Source organism: Stylophora pistillata, chromosome 13 (genome assembly GCF_964205215.1).
Source record: "Stylophora pistillata chromosome 13, jaStyPist1.2, whole genome shotgun sequence".
In the NCBI taxonomy this organism is placed as follows: Eukaryota; Metazoa; Cnidaria; class Anthozoa; order Scleractinia; family Pocilloporidae; genus Stylophora; species Stylophora pistillata.
Genome location: NC_142531.1, coordinates 7,787,501 through 7,801,403, shown reverse-complemented (window position 1 = coordinate 7,801,403; position 13,903 = coordinate 7,787,501). Strand labels below are relative to the sequence as shown.

Below are 13,903 nucleotides of genomic sequence, written 5' to 3'. Positions count from 1 at the left end.
GGTGCTACAGAAACACCTAGACAGCTCCCTGAATTTTGCAACCAAGACTACCATTGTATGCACTGTTCTTCATAATTTTTGTATAGAAGCTAATGATGACTGGGATGATGACGACGCCGGATGGCCCACCCAACAATAATGTAGTTGTTGGAGATGCTGATGAAATACAGGGTGCACTAAAGGACTTTGTTTGCGGCAACGTATAGATAACTCAAAAACAGTTTATTTTTTATTCGATTTACAAAAATAAAAAGTGAAGTATGATTGTACTAACTTCTGTCTATTTCTTAAAACTCGATCATCACTTGTAACGTGATTTCTGATGCTTAATAATACGAAAGTCCAATGTTCCTTAATTCATGCTAAAATGTTCCACCACGCTAAAATGTGCCCAATCATTCATACAAATTACTATAATCAGTTTATTTTGAATCGTTTTCATGGTATCGTTTGTTTTCTAGATCTGAGCGCCAGAATCGCAAAGAACTCACTAAACACGATACTTGAAAATATATTAAGAGTTTTATTTCTCCTCGTCAAAGCTTTACTGACAAAAAAACTGGTAAAAACCCTTTCTTGGAAAGTATACAACACTGCCACTGCAACCTGTCCGCTGTTAGATAAATCAAAAAACTATTGCCAAAATGAAGAAAATACTATCCATGTTTAAACATATATAGCAAATGGTTTACGATTCAAAAACGATTCTATCCCTTCCTAAAATGAGTAAAATGTCATTACTTGCCGTACAGACGATGTAGTACTCAATGATATTAAGGTCTACGAGTGATTTAAAAAAAAAAAAACAACAACAACAACAATTTTCTGAAAAAAGTAGTTTTTGTTCTCTTAACTACAGCTACAATACGTTTGATCAAGAGGACATGGTGTCTTGAATACGGATAAATGATTTCTGTGTAGTTTGACGTCTCTAGTTCACATCTGCTCTGAGTTATACTACAGTGTGGCTTTGCGGGATTTCCACAATTCGATATAAAATGCCACAGAAAACTCATACAAGGCGCAAAAAATTTTGCCCTGGGATAAGTACTATTTTGTATTTATTTAATTTTTTAATCTAAAATCATAACTGTCCACAAGATTGATATGACAGCTGCTATAGAAACTTAGTTCAAACTTAGGAGCCTATTTCTGTCTTATTTGTATAGGTTAAAAAGGGGGGTCCACATACCCCTCTTCGATAAAAAAAAAAACTGTTTACTGATTCTTAAAAGAGAAAACACTTTGAAGTCACGATCAGTTCTACATCCTCGAGACAAAGTGAATCAAAGACCGACGGCCGTTGCTACTACAAATTTCAAGTGGTGTACAAAAACGTGCGCCCTGGAAGATAACTTTGTTAATGATAATCATGGGTCGCAACATTGTAGAGCTTGTAGATTAAATCAATCTCGAGAAGATCATTTCAACGAAAATGAATCCGGCTATCAAACCGTTTTATGCAGCGAAAAACTGAATGAATGAATGGAGCTGCTTACTGAGGAAAGTTGAATCTAACCAAACTCCTCAAGTATGCTGAAACTTTTTGATACAAAGTTTGTAGTTAGAGGAGTCTCCTCTACTCACTCTGATAGATACTATTTCACCTCTCATTTTTATAACTAACTTCTTTCTTAAACGAGGAAGATATTCTTATTAATAAAATTATCCTCTTCTGTCTCAGTTACTGCAAATTATTGTTTTTAAAGGTAGGTTTGATATACCGTGGTTGGTATATTAATCGCCAACAATGAGCGATCCAACAGGAGAAAACCTGGATTCCTTTTTATAGTTTCTAATTCTGCTCAGAGTAATTTAGAGAATAGCAATGTGGGAAAATCTTTACCAGCAATAGACTGAAATGTAAATCTTATACCTGAACAGGTCACTGAACTGATAACGCCTTCTCCACACCATGAAACTGGATGACCTACTCTTGCCTCTATGCGGTATGTGGTGTTTCCCCTCAAAACAATCTCTTTGTCAAATAGTATTTGGTAAGTATGGTATCCGCCAAAGTTAGTATCTTCAAAGTTGTTGCTGGAAAACTTTCCAGATAGGTGCGCTAGTTGACTTTGGTTGTTCCATAGGCTCAGCTCCACCGGGTTATCTTTACCACCACCACAGAGACATACTCCTTGTAATAATATCTTTCTGTCCACAGACACCTCTACGACACGAGAGCCATTCGCCTCAAGCTGATCAGGGAAAAGGTTTCTACCTCTCAAAAATCTGAAACAGCGATGAATTTCACCACAGGCACGAGGAACAGACGATCTTATCTTCTCTGGGAATCCCACGGGAACACACAGCGCTGAATTTAGGTATTTGATCAATTTCTTAACTTCGTCTGGATTTAGAATGTCACTGTCCAACACAGTTTTGGCAAAATCTTTTTGATTCATCACTGGGAAGCGGATTGCTTTGACAATTTCTTCTCCAAGAACTCTTCTTTTGGTTAAGCCATCCGCCTCTAAACCTTGTCGCCCGCATTCTCTTGTGGCCCACGAGTCAACAGCTTTAAACAGATTTATCTCTTCGATTGTCAGTGTATCTCTAGTGACCACTGACTCGAGTAACGACCTCTCAATTGCAAAAAATCCTTCTGATTCCGCTGCTTGCTCTGTATTCTCATCGATCACTTTCCAGCATCTTTCCACCAGGTCTTTCTCTTCATATTTCTGAGCAGATGGTAGAATGCCGAACACATTGGAGGGATCCAGGTTTTGAAGGAGATATTCGGCACATTTATTAGCTAGTGAAGGTACCATGTATTTCTTCGCCAGATATAACACTCCCATCACATTAATTCCGCTCAAGTTCACTTCATCGCTGTACATGAAACGAAATAACTCCAGCAGACTCTCGTACTCACAGTCAGGCAGTTCAATAGAGTCTTTAGTCTCCACCAACTCACCATAGAACATGGCTTCAAACACAGGACTGCTGATCGACAATACTAACTTGTGAGCGGGAATCACTTGTTTTCTTTCACTTCCGCCATCCGTCGTTCGCACGACGAACTTTACATCGCTGAACAAATCGTTGTTGAAAATGAACTTACTTCTTTCCTTTATAGAAAGCTTTGTGAATTGCCAGCTTTTCTTGACGACAGACATGGCCTCTGTGATTAGTTATACAGTATAATCGAATGGAGAACGTCTTAAGAGTCGGAAAACGTATATTAGATGATCAGAAAAAGTACCGAAGGGGCAACAAAGTAGAGCACAAGAAGTAGTGGACCACGTTTCCAACTGGTCAGCGGACAACTTATTCCAGCTAAACCTTAAGAAGACTAAAGAGCTTACTATCATTTTCTGTCGTTCCCCGGAACTTTTCGACCCAGTTATAGTTGATGGGACTCAGATCCAAGCAACTACTTCTAGCAAGCTTCTTGGCCTTACCATCAACAACACACTAACATGGAACGATCATGTAGATAGTTTAGTTAAGAAAGCAGCTAGGAAAATTCATTTCCTTGTGCAACTTAAACGTGCACGTGTTCCAGCCGAAGATCTAGTTGCCTACTACTGCGCATGTATTAGATCCTCCCTTGACTACGCTTGCCCAGTGTTCCATTATTCTCTACCTTAGTACTTACAGTCAGAGTTAGAAAGAGTTCAGAAAAGAGCTCTGACGTGTATTTTTCCTAGAATGCCGTACGGGGAAGCGTTAGAGCGCGCCTGTTTGACTTCTATCAGGGAACATTACGAAGGCGTTACAAAGTCGTTATTTAAATCAATCAGCGAGAATCAGAACAATAAACTACATTACTTAATTCCTGAAGCCCATAGCCCTTATTATAATTTAAGGCGCCAAAGAACGTACAATATACCAGCAGCCAAGACAAAGCGTTTTGCTAATTCGTTTTTCGTGAAGCCGCACCGCTGTACCGCACCGCTGTCGTTTTTCGTGCAGCCGCACCGGCTGTAGGGAACTTTTAATAGAACTTTAGGTCATCACATTTTATATTTGTATAGTAGTAGTTTGTAAAAAAATTGCGCAATTCAGTAGTATACTGCGATGTGATTTTAATAAATCAGTCTATCTATCTATCTATCTAAGCCTAACCCAAAATCGTGATCATTGGTGTGGATCTCCTGATAACTCAGTGCAACCGAGTAGCCTTGGGGTTAGAGACTTCTTATTGAGACGGGATATGATCATTCTAATGCATGGATTTAAATCATTAGCAATTATCTATTTTAATAACCCTATTGAGAAAAGTCTCGTTTTAGACGTACTGTGCCCTTGGTCTTTGGTTACATGATCCTGGAATTTATGCTTTCCGAGCATTTTCCTCTTTTCCACCAACCCATGCAGTGTTGACTAAACGCTTACACCGCAGTAATATGCATGTCATAGCTATTCCTTATTTTTTTTAAAGCCTTCAAGTCTCTCGTCTCCGCTAACTCACAGTAAAACATCGCTTCAAACACACCGCAGGACTACTAACCGACAGCACACACTCGTGAGCTGTGAGAGTTTTCTTGTTTTCACAATTCGCCAACTACCCGCTGACAAAAAAGCAGAGATTATAAACAATTTATAATCTCTTGCAACAAACCTGACATTGCTTTTAAAATTAGTACTGTGTTTTGTCGTTTGCCATAAACATATGGGAGTGATATCGTAGAAGTTCTGGAACTAACGATGCCCTCTTAATAAAATTAAGAAATCGAGAAGGGTTCAGTAATAACTCATACTAATTTCATTGCGACAATACATGCCTTGAAGGTATTTTCAGCGGCCAGCGAACTGAAAATAGATTAAAAATCACACCCAACATAATCATATCAGTGGTGTGAACGAACTCATTCGTAAGTTTCGTGAGCGCCAGAATCGCAAAGAACTCTCGAAATACAATATTTGACAGTAAATTAACAATTTTATTTCTCCTCATCACAGCTTTACTGACATAAAGCAGGTTAAGACCCTGTTGAGGAAAGTATACAACACAACTGCAACCTGTCCGCCACACTATTGTCAAAATAAAGGAAATACTTTTTATATTTAGACACAGCAATTGATTTACAATTCACAAACAATGCTATTCCCACAGAAAATGAGAATAATGTTAATACTTGTAGTACAGACGATGTGATACTCGATGATGTAAATGATTTTTTAAAATAATTTACCGAAAAAAAAACAGTTCTTTTTCTCTTAACTTCAGCTACAATACGTTTGATCAAGAGAACACGGTGTCTTGATTTTGAATCAATGATTTCTGCATAGTTCGACTTCTGTCATTCACATCTACTCAGGGTTTTTGCTACTGTGAGGCTTTGCGGAATTTCCACAATTCGATGTAAAATGTCACAGAAAACGCACGTTTAAGCGTTTAATGGGGCGAAAAAAAAAATTTTCCGTGGGATGAGTACTCTTTTAAATTTATTTTGTTTTTTATCTAAAAACGTAACTGGAAAAAAGATAGATGTGATAGCTGCTATTTTAACGTACTTTGAACTTAAGAGCCTTTTTCTGTCTAATTTGCTTTTCCCCTCTTCGTCTTCTCACTTCCTAGACTGCAAAATTACAGTCAAACTCTTTAAGGGATAGCCCTCCTCAACCTCCACTTTTCTTGAGAGAGAACTCAATAAGTTAAAAAGGGGGTCCACAAACCCCTCTTCGATCAAAAAACCTGTCTACTGATTCTAAAAAGAGGAAACACTTTGAAGGTACGATTCTACGCCCTCGAGACAAAGTGAATCAAAGACCATTTAGGAAATTTGACAAGTTAATTTAACCAAACTCCTCAACCATGCTGAAATATTGGTAAAGAGTTGGTTGTTAATAGAGTTTCCTCAACTCACTCTTACAGGTACTATTTCACTTCTTATCTTTATAACTACCTTCTTTCTTAAACGAGGAGGATATTCTCGTTATTAGAATATTTCTCTTGTGTCTTAGTTACTGCAAAGACTTTGTTTCAAGGTAGGTTTAATATACTTTGGTTGGTATAAACGAAACTATGGCCAAAAATCACCAAAAATGAGCGATCCCGAACAGAAAATATAAATGCATATATCTATCGTTTCTAATTCTACTCAGAGTAATTTAGAGAATAGCAATGTGGGAAAATCTTCACCAGCAACAGACTTAAATGTAAATTTTACACCTGAACAGGTCACCGGATTTATAACTTTGTCCCCGCGCCATGAAACTGAACGACTCACACTTGCCTCCAGGAGGTATGTGGTGTTTTCTCTCAAAACAATCTCTTTGTCAAATAATATTTGGTAAGCACTGTACCTTAACTTAGTAGTACGGTAGAAGCGGGTAGAAAACGTTCCAGATACATGAGCTAGTTTACTTAAGTGGTTCGATAGCCTCAGCTCCACAGAGTTATCATTGATACCGCCGCAGAGACATACTCCGCGTAACAGTATTTTGCTGTCCACAGAAAACTCAATGGCATGTGTCATACTACGTTGGTCATCATTATTAGTCATACTAGTAAGGGTCTGAAATCTGAAACAGTGCCGCATTTCTCCACAAGTACGCGGAACAGATGATCTTCTCTTCTCTGAGAATCCCAATGGGAGACGGAGCACTGAGCTTCGATATTTAACCAGAGCCTTAACTTCGTGTGGGTTTAGAATGTCACTATCCAACACGAAATCGGCAAAATCTTCTTGATCCATAATTGGGAAGCGTATTGCTTTGACAATTTCTTCTCCAAGAATTTTTCTCTTGGTTGTGCCATCCACCTCTATACCTTGCCGCTTACATTCTTTTGATGCCCACAAGTCGATAGCTTTAAACAGATCTATCTCTTCAATCGTTAGAGTGTCTCTACTGACCACTGCCTCGAGTAAAGACCTCTCAATTGTAAAAAATCCGTCCGATTTCGCTGCCTGTTCCATCTGGTCATCGATCATTTCCCAGCATCGATCCACCAGGTCTTTCTCTTCATATTTCAGAGCAGAGGGTAGAATGCCGAACACATTGGATGGATCTAGGTTGTTAAGGAGATATTCGGCACATTTTTCAGCCAGTGAAGGCACCATGTATTTCTTCGCCAAATACAACACTCGCATCACATTACTTCCACTCAAGTTCACTTCATCGCTGTACATGTAACGAAACAACTCCAACAGACTCTCGTACTCACAGTCAGGTAGCTCAATAGAGTCTCTAGTCTCCGCCAACTCACCATAAAACATGGCTTCAAACACAGGACTGCTGATCGACAATACTAACTTGTGAGCTGGAATTGCTTGTTTACTTTCGCTTCCGCCATCCGTCGTTCGCAAGACGAACTTTACATCGCTGAACAAATCGTTGTTGAAAATGAACTTACTTCTTTCCTTTATGGAAGGCTTTGTTGGTTGCCAGTTTTCCTTTACGACAGACATGGCTTTTGTAGCTTGATATACAGTACAACTGAATGGAAAACAGCTTGAAGGTTGCGAATCTTTGTCAAGACCACTCGCTCAGTAGTTCATATACACTCGGGAAAGGTTACTAAGCTGGTAAAAGACATGTAATATACACCCTATGCAGAACGAAAAGAGACTGGGAGCGTTTAACTTGAAAACGAGGCTAGTTGGGCCAAGTAAATAAAAATGGCCGCCTGATGTGAAGAGCGCCAGTTTTTGAAAATGCCGCAAAACTGTTGCGCGCCAAACTGTACCAAAAAGAAATACAGAACCGAAAGTGGAGAGCAAATTTCTTACTTTAAATTTCCGGACGACACTATCCCCAAAAAGCGTTGGCTCCATGCCATTCGTCGAGACGAAGGAAAAGAGTTTAGAGTCAGCGAAAACACGAAGATCTGTTCTCGTCATTTTAAGCCCGAGGTCTTGGTTAAACCAAATGTGGAGTGTCCGTGCCTTTTTATGTAACATTCAGGACCCTCTCATTTCCGCTTAACACTGAGTTTGACAGAGCTCTGAGGTATACTACAGAATTTCAGTCAATTTAATAAATGTAAACTTGATGATATCTCTCAGGTTAACTATTTTCTAAACCAACTAAAACTAAGGATGTGATTCGCTTGCTTTCAGTCCCAAACACTTTAAGATGTAAGTTTTACATGTAGTTCCAAAGATCTTAAAATCAAATAATAAAGAGGTACTAAACTTACAAAAGCTTTATCCTCAAAGCTATCTTATTATGCAGACCATATTGGTTTAAACATATCCAGTTAGGTATGAGACACAGTTCTCTTTACTCATGACAAGATTAGATTGTGGTAGTTAACCCTTCTAATAGTTACTGAACTCTACAGAGGCTGGTGCTATAAAATGTTCAAAATAGCTGTTTTTTAGGTCTTCATTCAATACTTTCCAGAATTGAGGATCAATTATGATCCTCTCTATACTTATGCCTTTGTTAGTATAGATAACAAAGTCACATCAACTTGCTCCTGTAATACCTAGTTGACTCTGTATCTGGAAGTAGTACTGATGCCCCCCTTTCAGCCTTGGCTTTCCATTTACATTTTCTGCGAAGAAACTGTCATCTGCACATGCTTCTAAGGGACTAACATGAAATTTTGTGTAAGGACATTTAACCTCTACCAACCCAAAAGGCTTGCTACAGCCTCGGTCAATGACCTTGCCACCTGGTGATGCTGCTAAAAAGGGAGGGGCGATACTGACAAAAGACCACTTTTGAACACTGAAACTGGATTCCTTGTTGAAAACATATATTTTTTATACTCCTTTAAGGCTACAGGCTCGTAGGTTTTCCCATGTGCAGTTTGTTTGGCAGTAAATGGTTGGGGATGAAGCAAATTGTTTACTAGAGTGTCATGATTCCTTTGCCTTTTTACAATTGTGTGGAAATTAGATGCTGTATACCGAAATTTTCTTTCTGCCTGCCATTCTTCTGATGCTACTTGTTCAATTGTTTTCTTGTTGATGGTATTAAGCTTTACCTCATCAAAAATCAAATGTCCCAGGAGTGCTTCGTGGCTGCTTCTTAAATCATTTAGCTTTTCATATGGCTCAGATTGTTGCAAAGGAAATGGAGGATATACAGAAATAGCATTTTGTTCATTATGACAGTCCACTGTTGGCATTGAGTCAGTATTACAGAAAACTTGAAAATTACACTCTGTGAACTGTAACTGGTAACTTGCATAGGAGCCACTTGGACATTTTCCAAATTTTGTTTCCTGTAAGTTGGTACAACCAGTAGGCATAATTTGAGACAGGGCAAACTTAGGGTTGATCTTTTGAAGTTTGTCTTTTAACAAAGCCTCATCAGATGCCTGTGTACCCAAATTTTTCTTAGCTTCATACAACAAGCACCTTACTCCACTATCAGGGTTATATTCTGCGTCTAAATTTACCTTTTTTACCTCAAGTTCCATGACAGGTTGGGGCTTGATTTTATCCTCTCTTACAGGCCTGTGCCATAGTTGTAAACTTGAAGTGCATACCTTAGCTGATGTCATATCAGAGTCAATTTCCAAGTCCTCGATATCTTGACAACAATACAAGCTGAACTTACAGTTTCATCATAACAGCCAGCACATGATTGCAAAAACCAACAGTTCCTGCTACACATGTACATGAGGCACATTTAACAGCTCCAGTTACTAAACAAAGTGAAACTTGTAATTTATGGGGTGGCTCAATTTTTTTGAAACTATGGTAACACAAGCATTTAAAAAAGAAATAATGGTCGTCACTTGCGCAAGTTAAGTCCTTCAGATATTTATCAACAAGAAATGTTTTTGCTTTTTTCATGCTTGTTGGAACCGCATGGTTCTGTTTATTTTTGTCCAAGTTTTTTCCAGATTTAGAAATATGTAAATCCATCTCTGCCCTTGTGAATAATGGCATGGGTTGCAAATTTGTAGACCATCCAGCTGATGGAAATTTAACAACAACATCTTTATCACGACCAGACGCAACATATTCAAGAACTCTTTAAAATGAAAAGTTGAAAAACTATTAATCATTTCATCAACATTTCATTTAGAAAAGTAATTCCTAAAATCCTTTGATCTTCTTGTACGATATTAAAATCTGTTTAATTCTAAGAAGTATCACGCACGACAGACAAATACTGTACTTGCCTTTTCGCCAATTGTGCCTTTGTTTTTAACCCCTTTGCTGGATCGCCACGACATTTTAACCAAAAACGAAGTTCATCTGATTTTAGAGCAGTCGGATTTCTTCCTTGAAGCGATGCTCCTGGGATATCTTCCTCCGTATGAATCTGAGAAAGACGACTACTTACAGAGTCATGAGCGGCCATATTTTTAACACGAGCCAACAAGGCCCAACCAACCTCGTTTTCACGTTTATCGCTCCCAGTCTCTTCTCGTTATGCACAGGGTGTATAACGCCAGGCAAAAACGTGTTAGCCTGTGTACAGCCGCCCCATCCCCTCGGAAAAATCCCTCCCCGATTATTTCGAGGGGATGGGGCGGCTGTACACAGGCTAAAATGTGTTTGGTCGCGTGGCGTTATCGCCTTCAAATTATATTTTTGTTCCCACAGGTGCGTCTTCAGGAGATGACAGGAAGTTTTATAAAAATTGTTTTAATTAAAAGGCTGATTCTGTATCAGACTCAAAAATGTTACCTCAATATTTGTTTTATATTTTTTACTGCCGGATGGTACGTAGTGACAAAAGTGAATAAACGCTCGTGACCTTTTTGCTTTTGTGCATTTGTAAGAGCCGATTGTCTAGAGGCAAAGTTGAACTCCGTAAGAGGTCGTAAGAGACCTTTCTATGATGTGTTCTGAGTACCTTCTTGCTTTGGGGCCTTGTTGGAATTTCAAAAGGCTCTATTCAAATGTTTCTTTCGGAGCAATTTACTTGCTTCGCCTTTAAGGGATTCCGTGGGGAGTCAGTGCCGGTCTGTCTTTACCTCTACTCTCATGTGAAAACCACCAGGACTAAAATGAGCCTGGTTTCTAAGCTCCTCTTCAAAGAGATCCCCCCCCCCAAAAAAATTTTTGCTAACGCCCTAAAGTGTCTATCGGGACCCAAAACTATGATCAGTGGTTTGAAACTGACCGTCCACCTTCGTGAGTAATGTTGTTTCAAGTTAGAAGCTGCCAAAAGACATATACAATGTATGTTAGTAATCTTCTGTTTAATTTAGAGTAATGGATTTCACAATGCTTTTCTATTGAGAGTGATAGTTTCTAAAGAAACTGTGGTGCTGTGTCGGAGGGGGTAACAAGGTAATTTGGTATATTAACTAAGTTGAAAATGTAAATTGGCCACCGTAACGGGTTAAAAAGCTGATGTTTCGAGCGTTAGCCTTTCGTCAGAGCCATTCACTCTGACGAAGGGCCAACGTCAGCTTTTTAACTCGTTAAGGTGGCCAATTTACAATTTCATCTTAGTTGATATGCCAAATTCTCTTTAAGAGTCTACCTTTCAGTTCAGAAAACAATTTGTACGAGCCTGTATTTCAAATTTCTGTACTCGATATCAACTTTCTCACGCATTGTTTGTCGTTTAATTTTGAGAACCACCTCGACCTATATGGTCTCATCTACACTGAAGTATTGAGCAAAAGTAATGCAAACGAAAATCGCCGAATTTCGTTTATCTTTCTTTCGAAATTTCATCGAACTTTCGTGCGAAAGTTCGTGCGAAGATTTTCACCAGCACTTCGCGTCATTTCGCTACATTTCGAATTTTCGTTACCGAACGAAAGTTCACAATGAAAAGCTTGGGAAAGACGAAAAATTCTCCGCTGTACATGCTCGATCTACCTGCCATATAAAAAAGAGATCATATTGTCTTGTCACAAAAGGTTTCGAAGGCTCGTGTTAACTGCGTCCGTTGTGCTTTGATTACTGAGTCACGATGCGTTTGACAGAATACAAGTTTAGATTACAGAAAGAGGTAGATTAAGAAGTGAAGCAAATGTTTATGAAGCACGAGGAATTAAAGTGTTCAACAAACTCTGGATAGCGTCTGATAAGGAGGGAAATTGAATGGATGGCTGAACGCGTTGAACTTAGTTGGATAAAATCTTGCGCGAACCGTTCCTCATCTAGAGATCCATGAAACTTTTATGAGTGGTTATCGAGCTTCAAGATGTTTGTAAGCTCATGGAACAATTTTTTGCTCTTTTTAAGACTTTTCTTAATGAGTTTTTCAGTGATCAACACCGGCAGTAAAAGTGTATGTTATTAGCATACCTCTGTTTTCACGTGATCGGTCATAGTGACGCATGTTTTGCACGAAATTATTTTAATTAAGTTACGTAATATCCCTAGGGACATTTCTCTATAAAAATGAACAAGCGTTTCGAAAATCGTAACGGGAACACAAGGTTCAAGAAAGGGAAAGGAATACAGAATTGTAAGTACAATTAGCTCAAGAATATTACGGCGCAGTGCCTGAAAAGTAATTAGTGTAATTTGTTTATTTCAGTTTGACTTCACATGCTCATAAGAAAGGAGTGCAGAAATAGATTTCCAAAATTTCCCGAGCTGTTAAGGTCTCAATACAAGTTCAATAGAACGCTTGTCACGCTTTGCTTCGTGTTTTGATTTAAAGTTAAGAGTTTTGCTTCGTTTCGCGGTGGTTAGTATGATTTCATTCCTTGGTTTGACCAAAGGCTTACTTACGGTGGCCCAGAAGGCTCAACGCAAACAAAAAGTATACTGCAGCAAATAAAACATATACTGCAGCAAATAAAAAATATACTGCAGCAACTAAAAAATATACTGCAGCAAACACAAAAATCAAAGCGCAAAGAAAAAAAGTACCGCAGCAAATAAAAAATGCAACGCAAACAAAAAATACTGCAGCAAATAAAATATGCAACGCAAACAAAAAAAAAAAGAAAACGCAAACAAAAAAAATTGGAACGCAACGCCAAGGAAGACTGGGTAATAGTTCTTAGTTTCCCGACAACACTCGTTCCATCCTTTGCTTGTTCGCCTTTCCAGCAGAGAGGCATTTTGTCTGCGCATGCGCGAGCGGAATTAGTTTGTCGCGTTCGGCGCCATTTGTAGAGTTTTCGACGCGTTTCTGCGAGCTTTCATTGGACGATCGACACCTTTTTGTAATATTTTGTGAATATGCATGAAGGAGTATGACAAGTTCGCCAACATATCTAACTCTGTGGATACTCATGGTGTTTGCTGGCTCTTCGGTTGAGGATATTTTAATGATCAAAGTGCGAACAAAACGCGAAAAAAGCCCGAAAACTTGAAGTTTGAGATTTGAGTTACTGAAGATCAAATATATGTACACATGAGACAACAAACCTCGAAGGTTAGTCTTAAGATGTTGATGTTTTATTTTTGTGAATCACAAAGTTGTCTGTGGAGACGATCGTGAGATATTTGATCCGAGGAAAGATAGAAATTTAGAGTTTGATATTATTTTACTTCAACTTCGAAGTAAAATTGCGTTAAGTTTGAGGTGGCCCCCAAGCATCAAATCACTTTAAATAACATCGTCTTTTCCTTCTCTTTACAGTCATATAGGACACAAGGCTTTAAAAAATGTTCAAGCTTCAGGATTAAGCTGCTCTAACTACAACCCTCGACGAATTATTTTTCGGGAGGTTTTGGTGGATTTTTCAAGTCATGACCCAAAACCGTCTTTGGCCTTTTTTCATTTTCAATGAAATCTGGACAAAACTTCTGAAATCTTTATTGGAAATTTTATTGGTAATTTTACCAATTTTACAAATAAAGTAGACATAACTCCCATATAGCATATTAGTCTAGGCAAGTTGTGTACAGAGAACAAAAGAATAATAATTTAAACCAGTAGTAAGCTTCTGGGAATAATGACAAATTCTTGAATAACAGCTTGCCACAGTAAATGTCACTGCCAACCATTCTGTCTATACTACCAATTATTGGGTCACTTCACGTTACCTTAAACAGAAGAGAACATAAAAGTTAATTCAAATCATCAATCTTAACAAATAAGAATTTCATGATCACGACACATA

At 38.5% G+C, this 13,903-nt stretch overlaps 2 protein-coding genes across 2 annotated transcripts; both read right to left on the bottom strand.

The window, feature by feature from the left end:
* Positions 1 to 201: 201 nt before the first annotated feature.
* On the bottom strand, positions 202 to 3,519 carry LOC111339891 (BTB/POZ domain-containing protein 6). The gene has a single exon (XM_022946617.2). It carries the CDS (start codon positions 3,117 to 3,119, stop codon positions 1,806 to 1,808), a length of 1,314 nt encoding a protein of 437 aa, XP_022802352.2. The 5' UTR covers positions 3,120 to 3,519; the 3' UTR covers positions 202 to 1,805.
* A 1,349-nt stretch (positions 3,520 to 4,868) lies between these two features.
* On the bottom strand, positions 4,869 to 7,450 carry LOC111339904 (BTB/POZ domain-containing protein 6-like). Its single transcript, XM_088743574.1, has one exon. The coding sequence runs from the start codon at positions 7,359 to 7,361 to the stop codon at positions 6,051 to 6,053; it is 1,311 nt and encodes a 436-aa protein (XP_088599700.1). The 5' UTR covers positions 7,362 to 7,450; the 3' UTR covers positions 4,869 to 6,050.
* Positions 7,451 to 13,903: the final 6,453 nt, after the last annotated feature.